The following is a 21,884-nucleotide window of genomic DNA, read 5'->3' as shown; positions in this document are numbered from 1 at the left end:
CTGATCTGAGAAACTCCAAAGACCTGCAGTGGATGGGCTTGGGGAGGGGGAGGGCAACATTTAAACCTGGAGGCCATATTAAATCTCTAACTGGGAACTGCATTTCCTCAGTCAAGGCCAGATGTAGCTGTTTGGGATCACCTTTTTTGAAAAGCCGTTCTCGCAGTCATCTCCATGATTTTATGATATTCGCTGAGCTGAAAGATGAAAAAATTATTTTTTGTTCCCTCTAGCTTCCTCTCAATAAGCTCACAGAACTTCTGAGACAAGATTTGGCAGCGGCAGGCTTTACTGAAGTGCTCACTTTTTCTCTGGTGCGTGTTAAAGAACTATTTAAGACTGCTATAATCTCATTGAGGATTCAGGCAGCAGCAGTGGTATATGATCATTTTGTCAGGCTCCGATTTGCTAATGTTTTAGTGTAAACAAATTTCACAGCAGTGAAAAAGGAATAGTTGCTCTGGTTTTTTGAGTTCTAAGACCCTGCCTGACTTGCCTTAGCCTTCTTAGCCTGCCTCTCTTTCATATCTGCCTGAGCTTATCAGCAGAATGAAGAGAGAAAATGAAGAATAAAGAGCCTTCCTTTTTGGAAGGTTGTGGCCAGGAAGAGAGCAAGCTGGCTACGGCACAAGGATGTTAAGAGTGGTTCTGCAGAACTGAGGCCCTGTTGGAAACATCTTTTCTGGAGGGGCAGTAAATTATGCTGGTCCTGTCCTTCTACATTAAAGAGAGTGGAGCTTGACTGATAGATCTGCTAATACCTGCTCCTCAGGCCCAGTCCAATAGCGTCTGGAGGGCCATGCGTTCCACACCCCAGTCTTACAGAGAACATCTTGCCAGCTCTTAAAACAGCTGCAATGTCCATTTTTAGGCACAGTTCACTGTTAAATATGTTAACTATTGAAACTGTAAGCAACTTGAGACCTGGCTTTCTGAAGGATCAGCCTTTGTCCTAAAAATCTGTCCAAAGCTATATATTCTTCATCAGAGGTTCTCCTTTGAGTTCTGCCACTATTTGAGGGGAGGTAGTTGGTGACCCAAGGGAGGACTTGGTGTGCTGCATTTGGCATGCTTTGTCAGTGAAGCTCACTAGACAAGAAGTTTGATGAATTTCTGGTTCCAGGCAAATGCTGCTTCTATTTTTCCAGTATCTTGAATAACTAGTTTCCATTGTTGTTTTATGGTTTGGCTGGATTATATTCAGATTACTTGTGTTTTTAAGATTGCACCATCTCAGGAGCTTATGCCGGAAAATGGCTAACAAATGTATTAAATTAATAGATAACATAACTAGTGTTTAAATTCAACACTACATGTTCAAATTTAAAAAGTTAAACACAGACCTGCTCAGTTAGATTTAGTGTTGCCAGCCTTCATATCCTGACCATTCCTAGATATTTATTTTTTGCTATTAGTAATTTTTGAAATTGAGTTATATTTAACTTGGTTGGGTTTAAATTAATTTGTTCCTTTTCATATCAGTGTTCCCAAGAAGACATTGCTAATAAACTGGGAGTTGACATCTCTACAACGAAAGCTGTGCATATAGCAAATCCCAAAACAGCAGAATTTCAGGTGAGAATTATAAAGTGAGTTTTAGGCTAGAATACAAAACTGCTTGTTGGCTGTAACTCTAAATGAGTTATGGCCAATGAAAAACTTTGATTTACTGTGGCATATAAGTATGAAATATGTCAATCAGAAGCCATTCAGAGGCCATGTTTTATAGCTTGCATTGTTTATGGTCAGTCCTGAGTATCTTTTGCAATATTTAATTTCAGTCTTGTATTCTCCAGTTTAATAGTATTGCTTTTTTTTCACAGACACTTTGTTTTAGATAATTACTACATAGACAGTCCTGCAAATGTTGGTCTGTGTTGGCAGATTGTAAGCGGCTGGGAATTGCTGAAGTGTAGGGGAGAAATAAGGGAGAAATAAATATATTTCCTATTAATGCTGATACTTGACTCTTGTGTATGTTGCCACGTCTTGCTCTCAGTTGGAGATGTTCTTACCCATGGGTAGGCAAACTAAGGCGCGGGGGCCAGATCCGGCCCAATCGCCTTCTCAATCCGGCCCTCAGACGGTCCAGGAATCAGCGTGTTTTTACATGAGTAGAATGTGTCCTTTTATTTAAAATGCATCTCTGGGTTACTTGTGGGGCCTGCCTGGTGTTTTTAACATGAGTAGAATGTGTGCTTTTATTTAAAATGCATCTCTGGGTTATTTGTGGGGCATAGGAATTCGTTCACCCCCCCAAAATATAGTCAGGCCCCCCACAAGGTCTGAGGGACAGTGGACCGGCCCCCTGCTGAAAAAGTTTGCTGACCCCTGTTCTTACCTATAGAGACATGTTTAATATATAAAGTTCCGTATGTGCCCTACAGGTGGCGCGCACTACTCTCTTGCCTGGTCTTCTGAAAACTATTGCTGCTAACAGGAAAATGCCTTTACCTCTGAAACTCTTTGAAATCTCTGACATTGTAGTGAAAGATTCCACCATAGGTAAGCTAATCTCAGTAAATGCTAATGTTTTCAGAAATCAAGGGCATGATTGAGTCCCATCCTGAGCGTACTGCCCCTGTTTTCCCTCTGCCATGGGTTCATACATGGGTGTGCTCAGCCAGTGCATCAGGGGGAATGAGATGTACCATATCCCTGTTCAGCCTTTCCCCTCCGCTTGCTACAGCATAGAGGTATGCATTGGAAGGCATGAATAGACTTGCCATGGCCTGTTGCACTAGCTGAGTGCTCTCATGCATCCACATAGGTGCAGAAGGAGAAGCAGGGCTCTGTTGAATGTCAGGGAATCCCCTTGCAGGTGGCCACTGTGCTTTTGTGCTCGACTGGATCATACCTCAGTTTTGAAATGTTTTTAGCATATACTTACTCAGTGGGTAAAGTTGATGATTATACAATAGCTCTCTGTTTTTATTGAAATGTCTCTCTTTTGAACTGATATTTTAAAACATGCGTCCTTTTACTTATTCTATCCGCCATGTTTCAGGAACCCTATGTAGAGCTTTGCAATTAGATCATTCATGGGTCTTAACTAATCATTTGGAGACCTTGTAAAATAATGGTAAAAAAAAAGATGTACATCACCCAAATGCAAGTGTCCTATGAAATTTTGTTGCTAGAGGGCAGCGTTTACCAATTTTATTTCTCATTGCGTTTTCTTGGCTCGCAAATTGTATTAAACAGGTTTTTCAGACAGTGCTTTGAAGTCACTACAATACATATGAAATTTATGTTAATATATTTGTCTGGTCCATTTTTTAAAACACAGCAGAATTGTTTTGTGGAATGACGCCATAGTTTTCGAGTTAGTTAGAATGAACTGAGAAAGCTTAGCTTAGATTTGGCAGCAAACACTCTGTTTGGTCTGTAATGAATGAACTTCATAATCAAGTACAATATTTCAAATCTGGATGTCATGAGTGTGTGTGTGTGTGTGTGAGAGAGAGAGAGAGAGAGGGAGAGACATCTAGAGCTGTTAGTACTGCCTGGATATGACTCAGACTTTGGCCGAGTTCTCTCTGTGGTAATAAAGCTCTGCCTGGACTGTGTCATTTCAGACTGCAGGTGGAGGTTTAAATTTGTTGTTGTTACAGTATATGCTAGTTGTGTTTTTCATTGCATTTTATATGCTTCGTTCTTCCATTGATGAGGATGAGCCTGAGGCCCTTTGAGGCCTTGTTCAGATCACACTAAACTGTGTATAATTGTGGTGTTTATACACTATAGCAAAAATCAACATGCCAAGGAGAAGGCTAGGCTAAAATGCTTTTTCTTGACATGCTAGATTTCTGTGAGTTGGAATGTTCTTTTTTTTTTAAAAAAAGTCAAAGATTCAGTATTGACAACACTCGCAACTAGTCTGAAGTGGTACAATTCAAGCACAGTTTTGTACTCCAAAAGAACTAAGCCTCAGAAAAGACCTTTTATTTTTGCTTGTTCTTAATTATTTACTTTTATTTAATAAGTTACTACATTCTGTATTTTTCTTTTGATCTACAGATGGTCAGTGTGTAACTGTAAATAAACACTGATACAAAATTGGATTAAAGCAGACAAGAGCTATAAAATGCAGTCTGTGTAAAGCCAATAATTTTGGTTTCCTCTTTCTTCTCCAGATGTCGGTACAAAAAACCATAGGCATCTTTGTGCTGTCTATTATAACAAAAACCCTGGTTTCGAGATAATTCATGGATTGCTGGATAGAGTCATGCAGCTGCTGGATATCCCACCAAGTAAAGAGAAGGGATATTATATTAAAGCAACTGAAGGTAAGGGAAGCACAGAAAATGCCAGGGACCCTACCTGCATGTAGTTGCTGAACAGGTGGATCAGAGCCTTATATACTGCCTATCTAGTAAAGCAATTATTTGGAGACAATGACTTGTCTTGCAGTTCAAGCAGAAGGAAGCAGCAATGAATTTCCCACCCCCTCTAGCCCCTTAACCTCCCAAAAGACTCTTCAGAAGTTTGGGGGAACTCTCCTGAACAGAGAGAGGTGGGGCTACATGGCCATTGAAGAGAGGTAAAATCCCAAAATTGGGGTAAGGAGGCAATGTTCCTTCTGGTCGCTCTGTAGTTCTTCAGTGCAGTGAAGTGATCTTTCAAACAATACAGATGGTAGGTATTTTATCACAAAGGTTGATACAGTGTCGCACCACAGTTTTCCTCGTGGAACCTCAGGTGTTTGTGAAGTATAGCGGGGGTTTTTTACTTCATACCATGTGAATGAAACATCAGGAGTTGAATGTCCAGTGGACAGTAGCATGAGGCTATCCTTTTTTATCCATAAGAATGAGAGTCCCTAATGCACTTTTTAAAATGAGCTGTAAATAGCTCTCTGAGGTGTGTTTATATTTAAACCGGGGGGGAGGGGGGGATGACGAAGTGCCTGTGTCTTTCAAAGTTATGTTGAGCTACAAATTTCTAGTAGCTTTTATAAAAGAGGGAGGGAGATGAAGCTTAGCTGTGTAGTTGTCAACCAGTCATTAAAATTGCCCTATAAATTGCAATAAGGATTCTCTTTTGTTTAATTCTTGTACTTCATTCAGTGTGCGTGTTGCAAGTATGTGACTTCAGTTAAAACTTTGTACATTTTTAATATAAAAGCCTTGCTAAGATCTGTGTAATGATCTGACTCATTTCATAATTTAGAAAAGGTGTCTGTTTACTGTATATGTTCGTTCTTGTTCCATATGTGCACATCACGGTTATTAGATCACCTTCTGTTCCCGTAATACCTAAATATCCATTAAGTTAATCTCAGGGTCACAACCTTTTTGCCCTTGCAGCAACACCTGTGCAACAATTACAGATGCTTGAAAATATGGGTGAAATTGTGATGTTCCCCAGGCCTTCACACTGATGTTTAGTGTAACTGGAGCCCTGCAGTATATTGGGAGAGAATTTTAGCCTTGAGTGATCAAGTTTTATTAAAGATGAAACCATACTCCTTTATGAAAGGACTCTGGGACGATCCCAAATATTTACCATCTGACACTTATTAAGAATCATAAATGCATCTCCGAAATTTAGCATCCCTTTCAAAAACTTAATTGCAATTTTCTAAATTAATTTGTTAAGCGATATGAAACAAGCTTTCCGTTGAAATTAGCAGACCATTACTGTAAACTACATTTTGCGTAGCTTAGAGACTGTACATGCTGTCTTTACATTCAGTGCTCCTTGACTGATCCATAAATAGATTAAATAGATGTTTACGAGCACACATGGACGAGAAGCTTTCCCTTCCCCGTACTTGCTTTTTCTGTCTAAAGGCCTGAATTGTTAAACTTTTAGAATATCAACCTTGAAATCTTAGTATTCAGGGTTCAAGTCCCTTTTCGGGCATGTACTTTCTTCTGCCAGGTATATGCATGAGGCTTGCCGCTTTAGAAATCCTGAGAAGTGTCCAAAGGTCCATGATACAGCTCTAACACAGAATCAAAGCATGTCTGGTCCTGTAAGCTGCTTGGATAGAAAGCTGTCTGGGAACCATATCTAAGCATCATTGAACTCTTCAGAGGAAGAGCAGGGTTAGGTAGGGTTAAATGGAAGAAATACGTTTTAAAAATCCTCCCATGATTTTCAAAAAGTAGGGATCTTTGCTCAAAACAGAAGGTGCTCCCCCATCCTCTCCAGTTAAAAGGATCTCTCATAGCTAGAAAGAATCACAGCATAAGGCTTTAGAGACAGTTGCTGGCAGAGTAGATGATATCTACTCTTTTCATTGCACAAGCAGAGCTCCTTGGTTATGTAAGGTTCCTTCATCGGGTTTCATTTGATTCTGTCACAAGCAGTCATGTACGGCAGACCCTGCAGTTCAAGAGGGCCTCTTAGTGTTCTGGAGAGCATTTTGAGGGTTGCAGGTGGGCAGGAGAAAAATATCGGGCCTGCAGACTCTGCTATCTTTGTAGGATCTGCTTTGCATGAACATCAGGTTCCATGTGTGGACCTAATAATGTAGATACGCTTGGAAGCCTGGCAGCTGAGATGTAAATGCCTCGTTTTAAAGTCTTGGACCTTCCTTCAGTGCTCATTGGGAAAGTTGTGCAATAATGCTGGTGATGCATCTCAACAGTGTTCCACTTCTTTCTATTTCTGGGCTCCATTTGTTTAATTGAAGGTGTGGCGCAGTGTGGAAAATGCTAATGACAGTAAATCGCAATGACAGCTTTTCATTTAAGGTTTGGCTGGCAGTAAGACAGTTATTTGCAATTTTTGAAATATGCGCTGCACATTTGTATTACCATAAAATGGAAAACAACTCTCATGACTACAAGATGACCTTTGTTGTAATGTTCCAAGAATCTCAATGTCATTTTGAGATGTCCACCTGGCCAGACCTATTGATCATGCTGCACTTAGCACTTGATGAAAATGTTAAACAGTAGTCTCAGAAGCAACCAGCCTCAATGCTGTTTGAGACCTTTCACAATAGGATACATTCTAAGTTTACTCCATTGATTATTATACTGGGGGACAGTTGGTAATTTGAAAGGGATCCCCCACCCCTTCCTCTCGTGTTCCCAGAGCAGGGATTACACCTCAGTGGTTGGTTTTTTCCATTTCTGAGCCTATGGCCATTTTCCGTATAATCTCCCACAGGTCATGCTGGGGCTCCAGGCAGTGGTGGTAGTTAAATTATTGCCAGGTCCACAACTAGTTCTTTGATTGGCCACAAGGCAGTTTGCTGGGGAATAATTTCTGCATCCTGCCATTTTTCCTTGGAGTCTTGGAGATTGGTAAGATGTGTCAGAAGTTAAGCTGCAACTTTTTTTTTTAGAAAAAAAATAAAAGCATGCTGTTAGTAATAAACTCCTAACAAAGAAACCAAAATATGAAACATTTGTATTTGATTTGTCACACTATAATCTATAGTTTGTAATGGTTTTTGCGTTACAAATGTGTTGCAGGCTGTTTTAGTCAGGCATTATGCAAACCTAATAAGCTAGTTTTCTGCCATATACATATATATATTTATTTATTTAAAGAACTGCAGCACAAATATCTTATATTTCTTAAAGCCTGAAAAATGAACTACTGAACCTTATAAATCCTACAGTAACTTGAGTTATAGGAGCAACTGCAAGCTGGTGAACCAGCTTAAATGTTTATGTAATGGCAAGTGTTTAGGGTGATACAAAGGGAGAGAACCTCCCACCTACTGCTGCATATAATCTCTCCTATCCTGTTATGAATTGGTTCTAACTGGTCCCAGGACATTGTCAGAAGGCACAAGATGAGGCAACCTTGCTTAAACTAAACAGTTCTGAGACTGGATGTGAGGGTATCTAGAAAGTTTCTATATACTGTATTGAGTTCCATTATGGAAGAGACGCAGGACATAGTTCATTTATTATTATTATTTTAAAAAAATATTAATCTGTGGAAAGGGTAAATGTAGAGACTGTTAGAAAGAGGTAGGATTTCAAGTCCATGAAAAGACTGCTTCTAGGTTGTATTTCTTCCTGAAATTGTATTGAGGTTCTGCAGTTTATTTCGTTCTCTCACCAGAGGTCATTTGAAATGTTTCACAGCTATAGGGGAAAGCTCTAGACACTCTGCCATGAGATCAAACACTTTATTGTGTTGAGATCAAAATCCGTCACTCTGTTCCCTTTATTGGGATTGGTGAGAGGGAGCATAATGTGCTGTAATTCCCCCTACATAATGTGCAAGTTAGTGACCTCCCAGGACAGGGGTTTCCAAACTGTGGAGCATGAACTGCCAGTGGTCCTTCACAAGCTTCATCCAGGGGGTCCGCAGAATGTCTGTAAACATATGGTTAAAATCTGTACCACATCTAACCTATTGCATTACAAGTGCTAGAACAGGCAAAAAAACTCACAGGACCTTCAGTATTTTTTCAAGTGGTCCATGGGGATAAAGTTTGGGGAACCACTGCCCATGGGGATTGGCGTTCTCATGGAAGATAAGTGGCTGCTGGCCAGTGTGAGAACAGGATGCTGGACTAGATGGGTCCAGAAGGGCTCTTCTTTTGTTTATTTATATCCTGCTTTTCTCCAAGGAGTTTAAGATGATGTACGTAGTTTTCCCTCTCCTCCCTGCCTCCTCCAATATTAAGCTCCCAACAACTCTATGAGGTGGGTAAAGCTAAGAGCTAGGAGCGTCTCCACCCCCATCGTTCAGCCCAGACACTGAGGTCCAGCTCCAAGGGCCTTCTGGCAGTTCTCTCACTGCGAGAGGTGAGGTTGCAGGGAACCAGGCAGAGGGCCTTCTTGGTAGTGGCACCTACCCTGTAGGAACACCATCCCATCAGATGTCAAGGAATAAACAACTATCTGACTTTTAGAAGACATCTGAAGGCAGCCCTGTTTAGGGAGGTTTTTAATGTTTGATGTTTTATCATGTTTTTAATATTCTGTTGGGAGCTGCCCAGAGTGCCTGGGGAGGCCCAGCCAGACTGGCGGGGTATAAGTAATAAATTATTATTATTATAAGAGATGGTGACTGACCCAAAGCCACCCAGTGAGCTTCATGGTTGAGTGGGGATTTGAACCCTGGTCTCCCAGGTCCCAGCCCAACATGGCTCATGTTCATATCTTGATTTGATTTGTCATATTTTTGTCATTCTCAGACAGTCATACCTGTGAAGTGTGCTCACAAGAAATCAGTGGAAAGCTAGCACAGTGTTTGTGAGGCTTTGTCTGTCCCTGAAGCCACTGAAAAAAGACTAGCATAGTTCTTGCTAAATATGTTGGTGTGTCAAAATTCTGACCCTAAAATATAATCTCCATGCCAATCTAGGCAAGTCACACGGTGCTGAAGCCATCAGCAAAATCCATCAATATACTGAGACATCTTCCCACACAAGCCCCAGTTGTGTTTTGAGAAGTTCCCATTAAATTATCAGCATTACCTTGAAGATATTCCAGACGAATTCTACCCTAGCATTTGGATCTAATGGACCAGATGAACTTCCTTAGAATGAATAATTATTCCAGTATCACTTAGGATCTACGCATGGGGTCATTTCTTGCTGAGGCTGACAGTATACTATTTGAGCAATTTTGACACCTCTGTTCAAATTGTTTGTAGATAGGCACCAAAATTTAGTGCTCTTCAGACAGTGATGGTGAAGCAGTTATCTTCACATGCTAATATGCCTGTAGTGGAGAACACTATCTTGTTCATTTCTTTCTAATCATATGAGAAGTCTTGTGCATTCAAAGTAACTAGGAAGTGTTTCTGCATCCATGGAGTACATCTTGTCTTAGGGATCACAAGGGTAGAGAACTTCAGACATACTTAAGTCTGTAGGAAGAACAAACCAACCTCCAAAATACTGTCTGTTTACACTCCACAGAGAAGTAAGCCTGCCTATAATATAAGCACCCATTTGACACCCAGCAGCTCTGTGTATAAGGTATGATTTATGGGTGGAAATTGTAGGTGCGTTCTGTTGCTTCAGTCCCCTTCCCACTCTTTCCACATGTTGGCTTTGTACAAAGTTTTCAGTCATCTGCCCAGAACTACAGTGATACGTTTTCCTTCAATAAGTTCATTGCAGTAAGTAAAGAAGTGTGTAGGATTCTGCATTTGAAGAACGCAACTCTAGTATTTTGCCTGGAAAAACCAAGTCTGTGGGCAGTTTATTTTTACTATCTCCGTAAACCATGGCGGCTTTTAGGTGTGTTTGATCGACTGTGTGATCTATTGTTGATAAGCTAAATTCTTTTATGTGGAGTTAACACTGGGAAAGTGCAGAAGGTAGTGAACTTCAGATGTTGAGAAATAATGGAAACTTAGGCATGTGTTCAACAACAAACTTCCTTATAGATGTTACAGAACAGTTATTTATTATTATTATATATTGAATTTATATACCGCCCTATACCTGGAGGTCTCAGGGCAGTTCACAGAATACTTATTCAAAGAACTGCAGCACAAACCTCTTGCTTCTTGAAGACAGTTCAGGTCCCCAAACTCCAGAATGGACAGACTAGGTAATTATTCCTTTTCACTTTGTATCTTCTTACCTGTTCAGGCTACCACACCTGTCCCACTGATTCAGATGTATAGTAAAATATTTTTCTTCTTGATGTTCCTTAAAGAGATGAAAAGAGATGAGAGGCTGCTCTTGAATTGAGGGATTAGGCTTGCATTTATTAAGAACTTTGGGGGCTATTAACTGTTTCACTTCAAGCATAAGCCATTTACTCAGATCAGATTTCCTGTTCTGCAAGTGGTAATTTTTTTTATTTCTCCTTTTTTTATGACAGTGTGTAACTAATGCCAGTTTGGGAATATTTGAGTGCGCAGAGTATAGTGTTTTCTCTTGCAAAACCATATTTAATCATGGACAAGATTTATTTGCTGTATAGAATGACCAGTAAAAGTATTGCTTCTGTGCGGCAGAGAATACGTAACTTCTGTTTATGCATGGGCTCCTTTGGGAGGAAGGGCAGGATAAAAATCAAACAATAATTTACATAGTAAAATTTAGGAAAGCTTATGAAATGAAATGAGCAACAAATAAAGATTCCATTTTAATCCCTGATAGATTGAAGACATTTTATGTATTTAGTAACATATTTTTTTCTAATGTGAACTGACATTTCAAAGTTTTGACCATCACATTTTGGTCAAAATATTTGGGTGTACAAAATATTTGTGTGTAAACTCTTCCAAATCTAAGCTTTATGGATGTAACTTGCATGGTTAGAGTTTGCTAAACTTCTGGAACAGGAGCAGCCATGGAGGATTTCTATAGGCTTTCCGGAGAACCACCAGAGAATAAGTTATTTACTGGCATGACTATCGCTGTTTCTTTGTGTGCACCATATTTCAGTCATCTGGTTTGTTCCAGTTATGTTCAGGAAATAACCATTTATCCGAGGGAAAATGTGACCAGGACTTCAGTAGTCATGCTGAATAACATGTCTCCTGCCTCTCAGTTACTTAAGTGTTGACTTCTGATACTCTCCCCCATCCCCTGATAAGAATATAATTGTTATGATCGCTAAAGCTTTTCCCAACTCTGACCCAATATCATCCCTTTAATCTTCTTCTCCCAAACATGGGAAGAAGGGAAGGAATTGGGAAGAGAAGAAAAGCCATGCAAGGTGTTTGACCGGCAAGCACACAGAGAATTCAACAAGCCCTTTGAAGGTCAATTAGCCAGAAAATGTGCTAAAGACTAGGTACTTGATTGGATTAGTGGCCAAAGAATTACGCCCTGAATAATCAAAGCGGTCCTGCAGTCTAAACACACAGGCAATTATTGGTTCTTAGGGGCATAGTGTAAAAGCTTTAATAACAGATTCTTTGAACTTCAAAGCATTTTAGAAGCGACAATCTTACTATGAACTGTGATTTTTGTCTCTTGCTTGCATGTAGTGTTCCTACGACAAGGCTAGTTTTAGCATTTCTGTTCCCACAATGTGTGTGTGTGTATCTGAATTAATTACAAAGTACTTGGTGCCTTGCCCATTTTTAGTTACAGATCATAGAGATGGTATACCTTCATGCCTCAACCTTTGGGATGCCCTGGGACACTTTAAATATTCTCTGTCTGTGGCAATAAGAATTTGATTTTGTGGGCATCAAAGTAAAATGCAAACATCTGAATATTCTTGCGATGGAAATTGGTCAAGGCCATAAAGAAACGAAGGGAAAGTGACTCGGCTGTGGTAAATTCAGAGCCTCACCTAACATTTCTCAGTTACTACATCAGCTGAAAGGCTGCTCTTGGGGGAAGCAGGGGGAATGGAGGACAGGAAGCAGTGACCGTGCTAGGAGGGAGGGCCAGGTGGCAACATCCTCATAGGGGAGTCTCATTGCACAAAGTAACCACCAGCACTGTTGGCCGACTGGGGAGGGAGGGCCACAGGGCTGTAGTGACAGCCCACGGCAGTGTCCAGATTTTTCTGGTGAGGTGCCGAGAGGGGTGCACCCCGCCCCTCACCTGCGCCCTTAGCAGGGGCCAACCTACCCAACCCCTAGATATACCTCTGGCGATCTCTCATCTTCAGAGATTGTGAAGGTCGTAGTTTGGACACAGTGCCCATCCCCAAGTTTCTGCTCTCTTTAACACAGTAAAGTCTTTGATGGATGACTATTAATACAGTTTTTGTTTGACAATAGATTCCTGTGAAACATCCACCACAATTTTTTGGGGGGTGAGGAAAGATTTTGAAAAATGACCTCATCTTATAGCGTTCTTCCCATGTGGGGGCTGTGTTGCATGAACATTTCACTGCATTAGAATTACATGGTAAAGTTACTGTGTGACTTTACCGTGAGAAAAAGAATGCATGGATTGGTCATTTAGTTTTATTAGTTTCAGAGGATTTGAATGAGTTACAGGAGATTTTGATTACACATGGGGGTGCAGCAAGAGACAAAATCACTTCAACTGCAAGAGAGTAAGCCTTTATTGGTGCCATTTTGTCTATTTAAGACTAGTAGTTCCATTTCACTAATCATCATTGGCCCACAGAACGTTGCCCACGTATATGTGAATGACCCCTTTATCGCACCTACTTCCTTATTTTGTGGGAATTGGTGAATCAAGCCAGGAATCACAGTTAACTATAGCAGCCTGTTAACATGTGCTTCCAAACAAGCCGGGATAATAAGTCATGATATGAAGTTGTCTTCATATCCTTGTCTGCTTGGAAGCCATTAACCATAGTTTCCGTGCTTTGAATGTAACAGCCATTTAGTATTAAGTCTGGCTCCATGGCTTGTTTCTTCTCTTGCATGAAGAGAAGGTCAAGCAGCTGTGTACAGGGGCTCATTCATAAGTCTTATTTAATTGAATTATGATTTGTCCAAGCATTGACATATTTTGTTTCGCGATACATGAAGCAGCTTTGGTGGATTCATCATTCTTACTCACTCTGTGCAAAAGCTTGTAACCTGTACACTGAATGTAGAATCGAAGAACTGTAGAGTTGGAAGGATCCCCAAGGCATCATCTAGTAGTCCAACCCCTTACACTTCGCCCTGGAAATGTGAAGCATGTCTACTTAAGGGTTCATCCCCCACCCCCCAAAAAATATTTCTTCTCTAGCATTAATAAAATTGGGCTATGATAAGAGAAGCAATCTTTCATTGTTTAGCAAAAATTATTCTCGTGTAACACACCCTTCTGCTCTTGATGTTTACTTGAGGTTTAGTGCCCAGAATGCCTGGGGCAACCCAGCCAGATGGATGGGGTACAAATAATAAAATAATAGTTATTTATTAATAGTATTATTATGAGAAACATTCATTTCTCCCTTTTCTTTCAGACCCTGCTTTTTTCCCTGGACGCTGTGCTGAGATCTTTGCAAAAGGGCAGATTATTGGGAAGCTAGGAGTTCTCCACCCTGACGTCGTCACCCAATTTGAGCTCACCATGCCCTGCTCTGCCCTAGAAATCACAATTGAGCCTTTCGTGTGAAATCCTGACAACAGCATGCTTCTTCAGTCCACATAGTTCTGTTTCCTCCCCCCGTCCCCCCAAAAAGTCCACATAGTTCTGTTTCCAAGAGGGTCTGTTTCTACCATCGGGACCGTCCCTAATTTTAATAAATTAGGCAATGAAATAGACAAGTCTTATTTTGCTCTTTGCTAAATGTTCCTTCAGTGCAATAATACTGCCTTCAGGGTTTTTTTTAGGGCTTTTCTTAACAGATTGAGCCATCAGTCAGATGTAAAAAATAAAAAAGTTCAATATATTACCATGAATATATATGGGCAAAGAACATGATCTGTTCTCCAGAATGTTCCAGAGGCTGAATCTCAAACTGTAACAGATTATAGCTGCATAACAGGAATCACATTCTTTTATTGCATGAAATAACATAATTGATTGTAGCAAATGTTGAACAAATGTGAACAGAACTGAGGAATTAAGCTTTCTTTGTATAGGGTTGATATGAACTCTTCAGGGTTGAGAAATGTGCATTTCTTGTAAAGTACAGCAGTTTTAAAGCAAGATTTCTATAAAAGATACTGTTGTATGTTAACCTGTTTTATTGTAAAGAAGGGATCAAAATAAAACTTGAAGGTTCTGTATTTATATACACCTAAGTTCCCTTGAGAAAGACTGGTGTGGTGAGCACTGCTTCTGTCATAGGCCTGAGATTGCTCAAACTAGACCTGTAGAACACCATCTTATCACCCTCCTGACTTCTCATGTGCTGGCAGAGAAACTGCGACTGGAATATGAAATGAGAAAGCCCCAGTGCATTTTTGGAAGCTATCACATCTATCTAAAGGAACTCTTTGGGTTGCCATGTTAAAAAGGAGGAGACCAAACAGGAGGGGAGGAGAAGTAGCATTATATGTAAACAATATGTATACCATAGACCTCCAAGCCAGACTGATGACTTGGATGATGCCTTCCTACGGCAGATTACCAAACATTCAAAAAGGAGAGAGAAGGCAGTAATGGGAGATTTCAACTACCCCAGTGTTTGTTGGAACTCAAACTCTGCCGAGAATGTTAAGGGCCAGCAAATTCTGCAGTTGCCTCACTGACAAATTCCTTTCCCAGAAGGTAGAAGCAGCAACAAGGGGCTCATCTATCTTGGCCCTGGTCCTCACCAACAGGGAGGAACTGCGACAAAATGGAAGTACTGGGAACCTTGGGAAGAAGTAATGTGAGCAATTTAAAAAGGATGCTGCACATGGGTTTCTCAAAAACAAGTAATGCCAGACAAATCTCTCTTTTTGAAAGTTATAAACTTGGTGGATCAGGGGGTGCTGTGGATGTAGTGTATCTTGATTTCAGTAATTCTTTGACAAAGTCCCCTATGATACCTTTGCAAAGAAACTGGTAATTGTGGGCTGGACAGTTACTTGGATTTGTAGCTGGTTGGCTGACGGAACCCGAAGAGTACCTCCTAATGTTTCCTTGTTCTGTTGCTGTTCAACACCTTTATAAATGACTTGGATGAAGGAACTGAGTGATACTCATCAAATTTGCAGATGACACCAAACTGGGAGGGGTAGCTAATGCTGCAGAAGACACAGAATCAGAATTCAAGATGACCTTAACAGATTGGAGAACTGGCCCAACGCTAACAAAATGAAATAGGGACTTAGGCAGGAATAACCAGCTCCAAAAATATAAGATGGGGGACATTTGGCTTGCCAGAAGGCAAGTAGTGGTCCTAGTAGACCACAAGCTTAACATGAAACAACAGTGTGATTGAAGTTGTAAAAAAAGCTAAAGTTATTCTAGGATGCATCAACATAAGTTATGTGTCCAGATCAAGGGATGTCCTAGTACTGTTGTATTCTGCCTTAGTTAGACCACACTTGAAATACTGTGTCTAGTTATGGGCACCACAATTTAAGAAGGATATTGACAAGCTGGAACTAGTGCAGAGGAGGGCAATAAAGATGATCAAGGGTCTGGAAACCAAGCCTTAGGAGGAATGGTTGAGGGAATTGGGTATGCTGGGAGGAGATACAATAACCATCTTCAGATATCTGAAGGGTTGTCATATGGAGGATGGAGCAAGCTTGTTTTCTGCTGTGGCTGGTAGAACCTGAACCAGTGAATTCAAGTTACAAGAAAGGAGATTCCAACTAAGCATGTTTCTGACAGTAAGAGCAATTTAATACTGGAATGGTCTCCCTCTGGAAGTGGTGGACTCTACTTCCTTGAAGGGTTTTAAGCAGAGGCTGGATGACCGTCTGCCATGGATGCTTTAGTTGGGATTCCTGCATTGCAGGCAGTTGGACTAGAAGACCCCCTTCCAACTCTACAATTCTATTGTTCTATGAACAAAAAATCTGCTGCATGAAAATAGTGGGTTGCCCTTCAATCTTCTGCCTGCTTCATAGTAGCCTCCTACTTTATATAATACACTTGCAATGTATGTGACAAAATAAGCTTTAATAAAAAATAGTTTCTGGAAACATTTTCAGTTTGAATAAAGTCAGAATTTTCAGAATACACTTTACAACTTACAGTAAAATACAAAAATAGAAATTGTGCAGGTTGTGGTTTATAAATTGCAGCATACATACGTGATCATAAAAGAATAAAATAGATGCATTTAAAAGAGCAGTTTTAGAGCTACAGCTAAATCTGAAGCCATTGCAAAGGTGGGGACACATAAATTTATTTGCATATATATATATATATATATATATATGCAGGTTTTGGTGTCCTCGGGTGTCTTCCCGTGTAAAAGTTGGGGTGTCTAGGCGACGTTTCGACGAGGTCTCACTCGTCATCTTCAGGCTGGTGCTTTCGGCTTCTTGTTACTGGAACAGAGTTGGCTCTGTTCCAGTAACAAGAAGCCGAAAGCACCAGCCTGAAGATGACGAGTGAGACCTCGTCGAAACGTCGCCTAGACACCCCAACTTTTACACGGGAAGACACCCGAGGACACCAAAACCTGCATTCCTGTACCCGTGAAAATCTACGAAAGCATATATATATATATATATATATATATATATATATATCCATCCCTGTCCAGGGACACAACCACACATTTTTGTGCAAGCTTGCTGTTACACCGATATTTTGCTGAGATGATGAGAATGCAGTAGCTGGCAGATGGGAGGGACCCTTATATTCTCTTACAACCCATATTCTTGCCTATCAGCTCAACAGATTCACCTCCAATTTAGATGCAGATTGAGGGGTTTAGCAAGTATACCATATATGCCAGCACTCCCTTGCAAGTGCATCTACTTTAGCATGATGAAGAGAACCCCACTTACATTGTAAAATTCTGCTCCAGGGAAGTTCTGTATTGTCATTAGAATCCCCGTGGGGTTCAGGTCTTTGCCTTCATACAACCCCCACATTTTACAGAACATGTTATTTAAGGAATGAGCATGGCGGAAAAGATGAGAGCCTTGTATTTCTTATAGGACATGTTCAAATTCCAGGACTATATGTAGGAGTTATACCCTTAATGTAATACTGAAGCTTAAGGATATATGAACGGTCTTAATGGATCAGACGGAAGGATCTTCTAGTTCCAAGATTCTGTTCTTACAGCGGCTAACCAGATGCCGTTATAGGAAACCCATGGGCAAGACATCAGCAGAATAGCCCTCTCCCAGCCTAAGCCATTCCTAGTTTGGGGTTTTTTTGTTTAGATTAAAGTTAGGTTAACATTTAGACTCCAGTTAATTATCAAATCTACATGTCTAAGCAGCATTTCATTTAAAGGCTCTGATAAGTGTGCTAAATTGGCTTCCCTACAGCAGGAATCTATGCAAAGCAGCAGGCAGATAGCAATTTACCAACACTTGGAATGGCAGCGCCGAAGTCAGACCAATGCTAGTTTCATCCTGTCCTCAAGCTCCAAAAAGGGCAGGAGTTGTTTCACAGTTCTTGCTGGAGCCTTCATTGCCAATAGGAAATACCACTTTGCACAAGAGCAATTAGTGGAAAGAAAGAGGACATGAAGATCTAACTTTGTTATTACTGCAGTTAAAAAAATAAATCTGCAATCACATTTGCACTTGCCATCAGTTACTTGGTCCTTGCAATTCATTTCTTGGTGGCCTACAAGTCACAGCAACAGTGTTTTCAACATTCTGGGCCAATGCCATAGCATACCAGAGCACAGCTTCAGACATGACTCAGCTTAATAACATGGATGTGTTAAGAACACAACATAATTATACCCATACGTGTGAATTTGTATGACCGGGAGTCTGTTTTGCAATATATGACTTCAGTGTTTGTCATCCTGCTAGATGGGCAGCCAGATTCAGTGCCAACCCAGCTTCCCTGTTTACAGCATCTTATTTCTCCCTGAGAGTGCTTATCTTCCTCCCAAGTCTCAGACTGTTAAGCCTGTAAAGATAATTACAGTGGTACCTCGGGTTAAGAACTTAATTCATTCTGGAGGTCCATTCTTAACTTGAAACTGTTCTTAACCTGAGGTACCACTTTAGCTAATGGGGCCTCCTGCTGCCGCTGCACGATTTCTGTTCTCATTCTGAAGCAAAGTTCTTAACCCGAGGTACTATTTCTGGGTTAGCGGCGTCTGTAACCTGAAGTGTCTGTAACCCAAGGTACCACTGTACTTGTAGTTTTGCTTTATTTTCTTTAAAAAGGAGGCGCTTCTCCAACCACCCTTATCTGGCAGCATCCCTTGAAGGGCTTGTTTTGAGGTTTGACAACCCTGAAGAAACTCTTCAAACCACTAGATCTAGGAGGAACAGATCTGTCTGTCTGTCATGGCAGGCTTCTAGTTGCACTAAATGTTTAGCTCAGACAGCCATAGTCGCTGAAGCAGCCACAGCGTGTTAAAAGATTGCAGCGAACAAAAATTACTGGAAACTCAGTTTAGATCTCCACTATTATCTATGTTGTAGAGCTATGCAGGAAGGCACGACACTTTGCTGCTCAAGTTTTTGCTTCTGCATGCATTTTTATTGCACCCTATAATCTGGACTGCTTCTTTTAAAAAAAGTGTGCAGCGTTCAGTTTAAGCCCAATAATTTATGCAGCAATGGCACAAGCACCGTAGCACTCAGGCCGATGGTAGAATAGGTTATAAATTTATAGGGCACTTCAATTTGTATTTGCTGCATAGCTTCAATGTCATTAATAGAAACCTTGTACCAAGAACACAGTGATTTAAGAGCCAGGCTTTTGATGATCTGCCGTATAATCAGCAGTACAGCAATTCCCACCAAAAACTGTGCAAGAACCAGCAAGAGCATTTCGCCAGTGACCGAAGGGATGCTGTGTGTCGCTTCTTCAGCCGAAACATTTGAAACGTAGTGGTTGTTTATCCAGAACCCTGTAATTGCTCCAGCTCCAGCTCCCAGAATAGTGGTTGTGTCTGCCCTAGTAGGGCTATAGTAATCCAGTTTGGGGTAGTTGTAGCATAAGATGAGGGGGACAACGATGCAGAACATGGGGCACCAGGGGCTGGTCAGCATCAGGTGATCAAGGAGGTCCCAAGTTGGATAAGCCAGAGCAGTTAATATGGCTGAGATCAGGCTGCCAACAATCACGTCCTAGAAAGACACAGAGGTGTTAGGCATACAGCGCATTCTCATTTCCTTCAAGCAGACCATCCTTCCCCTAAAGTAACTGTAAGAATAGGTATCTGATGAATTGCTAAAGATCACTGAGTTGTGGTGCTTGAGCATATTACGTATATTGAGCATGTAACTATGCTGAGCAGAAAACCTATGAACAACAAAGCCAAATTGTTTTGAAGTTAATGCATTTTGGAGCTTTGCAAGACCGCTGACAAATTAAATGGACCTTAAGGCTACCCAGGAAGCCTAAATACAGACAAATTAAGCAAATTAATTTAAGTTCAATGTATAACTTCATAACCAAAAAAGTTTCAAATGCTTGTCTCCTTTTGCAAACCAGTTGGGTGGGACAGAGGAAGGTGGGGCCACAGTTTACTTACGGGCATATAAAGGGAAACATGCATGGTTGTTCAAGAATGAAGTACAGGAGCTAAAGATGAACTTTAATCAAATGAAATAATAAAATGCTGAAAATTCAGGAAGGGCTCTAAAGCCTCATAGCAACCCCTGGCCTCTGAGGCTATGGCCCTGGAACTTGTGTCATCCTGCTTTATGTATTACCAGGTTAATGATTAACAGATGAATCACTTCCTTTAGAATGCATTTGGATAAGGACTTGAACAATTGCATGCCCGTTTAAAAGTGTGCATATAGGTGCATCTACCTGGCAGCACAAAAAATAAATTACCTTATTTAGTTCAAGTTGACAAACACGGGGGGAGGGGGAATGGGAGAGATATCAACCCAGAAAACTTTTTTCCTTGCAGGTGATTTCCTTGCCTGGTAACATTCTGTGCATTCTGCACCAGTTCTTTGCTAAAAGTTGTTTTCCTACCATTTCATGTATTTGCAGCATCAACAGTAACACCTGCAACCATATTCCTATGCAGCAAAACTCAAAGGCTAAAACAATAAGAAGGAGGTCTTTTATCCTGAGTATTTATGTAGTACTTTCTCAATTTGTTCCAGAGAATCCAGATCACATTCTTCCCAAGCCTCTATGAATTTCTCTGTTTCCTCCATAGTCCTCCCATTGTTGTTATCATTATTATTTTAAAGCTATTGTGTTTATGGTCATATTTGAAACTTCTACTGCAGTACAAGCACAAAGGTGTTAGCTTTTTCTCCCTTGGAAAAGGGCATGCAGCTGAAAGAAGGAGGAAGCTGGAAGAAGAAGAAGAAGAAGAAGAGGAAGAAGAAGAGGAGGAGTTTGGATTTGATACCCCGCCTTTCACTCCCTTTAAGGAGTCTCAAAGCGGCTAACATTCTCCTTTCCCTTCCTCCCCCACAACAAACACTCTGTGAGGTGAGTGGGGCTGAGAGACTTCAAAGAAGTGTGACTGGCCCAAGGTCACCCAGCAGCTGCATGTGGAGGAGCGGAGACACGAACCCGGTTCCCCAGATTACGAGACTACCGCTCTTAACCACTACACCACACTGGTCTTCAGAGTCAAAAGAATCAGAGTCTTTTGCATTTTCTGTCTCTTGGGTGCTTTTCAAGGCTCGCATCAAGTCTATCAGATCTGACTTTAACCCAGAGCCCTTGTAAAAGCAAAGTGTGTGTTTGCTGATACACTCTTCCTGCTGTGTGTGGGGCAGGGATAGGGGGCAGAAGTGACCAGAGTGACGCTGACAGTGCTCTCTCAAAAATATCTAAGTGTGCCCAAATACTGGCACCTCTGGTGCACACCGTACACATGGAGAACCCTATAGATATTTTCATTCTTTTTGCTTGCCAAAGGACAATGAAACCATCAATATAACCCCCAAATAAAAAGTGACAATAAATTCACTGAAGCAAATAGTTTCAGGAACGCATCTAAAGCAAGTTTAAACAACAGGTTTCTGTTCATGCCAAGCCCTTCCCCGCCCATAATCTGTTAAATCTCTTAATTTCAAAGGAGGATTATGTTTCCTTCATCCACTTTTGCACAAGGAGGAAGCTCTATTAATGAAAAGATTAAGGAGAAAACCATCACAAAAGTAGATGAATGCAGTTCAAAGGATTTAAGTTATGCCTCTCCGTAGATCAGCACAGGCATCTTCAGGCAAAAACATATGTTAACACTGAAGTCTGGATTGCTGCTGAGCAGCCTGAAACCAGCTTTGTCAGGTCAGAGTGGAATTTATTAAGAGAAGCAAAAAAGAAAGAAAGAAAGAAAGAAAGAAAGAAAGAGAGAAAGAAAGAAAGAAAGAAAGAAAGAAAGAAAGAAAGAAAGAACCATTTAGAGGACTTCAGCTACTGTCAATTACATGCGAGAAGACTAAAATGTTAAAATCATGTCAACACATCTGTAGTCCATGCTGAATGTAAAATGAAGAATATTGTTATCGGTATGCGGGGTGAGGAGGAGCTAAATCCTATAAATTTTGAT

At 40.8% G+C, this 21,884-nt stretch overlaps 2 protein-coding genes and 1 long non-coding RNA gene across 4 annotated transcripts in view; 1 reads left to right on the top strand and 2 right to left on the bottom strand.

The window, feature by feature from the left end:
- The window catches only part of FARSB (phenylalanyl-tRNA synthetase subunit beta), a 28,718-nt gene extending 14,167 nt beyond the window's left edge, over nucleotides 1-14,551 (top strand). Inside the window, exons 13-17 of the mRNA XM_081861582.1 lie at nucleotides 234-314; nucleotides 1,483-1,575; nucleotides 2,388-2,505; nucleotides 4,137-4,289; nucleotides 13,779-14,551. Of these exons, the coding sequence (XP_081717708.1) occupies nucleotides 234-314; nucleotides 1,483-1,575; nucleotides 2,388-2,505; nucleotides 4,137-4,289; nucleotides 13,779-13,930 (597 nt within the window). The 3' untranslated portion in view covers nucleotides 13,931-14,551. The remainder of the gene's footprint in view (nucleotides 1-233; nucleotides 315-1,482; nucleotides 1,576-2,387; nucleotides 2,506-4,136; nucleotides 4,290-13,778) is intronic.
- On the bottom strand, nucleotides 6,793-13,092 carry LOC309341840. Its single transcript, XR_014156583.1, has 2 exons — nucleotides 10,521-13,092; nucleotides 6,793-7,290 (listed from the first exon to the last, which is right to left on the bottom strand). It is a non-coding gene; the product is annotated as an uncharacterized lncRNA (long non-coding RNA).
- Nucleotides 14,552-18,862: 4,311 nt separating the features above from the next.
- SGPP2 (sphingosine-1-phosphate phosphatase 2) overlaps nucleotides 18,863-21,884 on the bottom strand; it is a 28,712-nt gene continuing 25,690 nt past the window's right edge. The window contains exon 5 of one of the 2 annotated variants that reach the window (XM_081861621.1): nucleotides 18,863-19,482. In XM_081861621.1, the coding sequence (XP_081717747.1) occupies nucleotides 18,940-19,482 (543 nt within the window). In that variant the 3' untranslated portion in view covers nucleotides 18,863-18,939. The remainder of the gene's footprint in view (nucleotides 19,483-21,884) is intronic. The other variant, XM_081861622.1, reaches the window with a different exon arrangement.

This window comes from Podarcis erhardii, assembly GCF_964252035.2.
Source record: "Podarcis erhardii genome assembly, chromosome: 5".
In the NCBI taxonomy this organism is placed as follows: domain Eukaryota; kingdom Metazoa; phylum Chordata; class Lepidosauria; order Squamata; family Lacertidae; genus Podarcis; species Podarcis erhardii.
The sequence above is the reverse complement of the archived record's forward strand: the minus strand, read 5'-3'. Positions and strand labels throughout refer to the sequence as shown.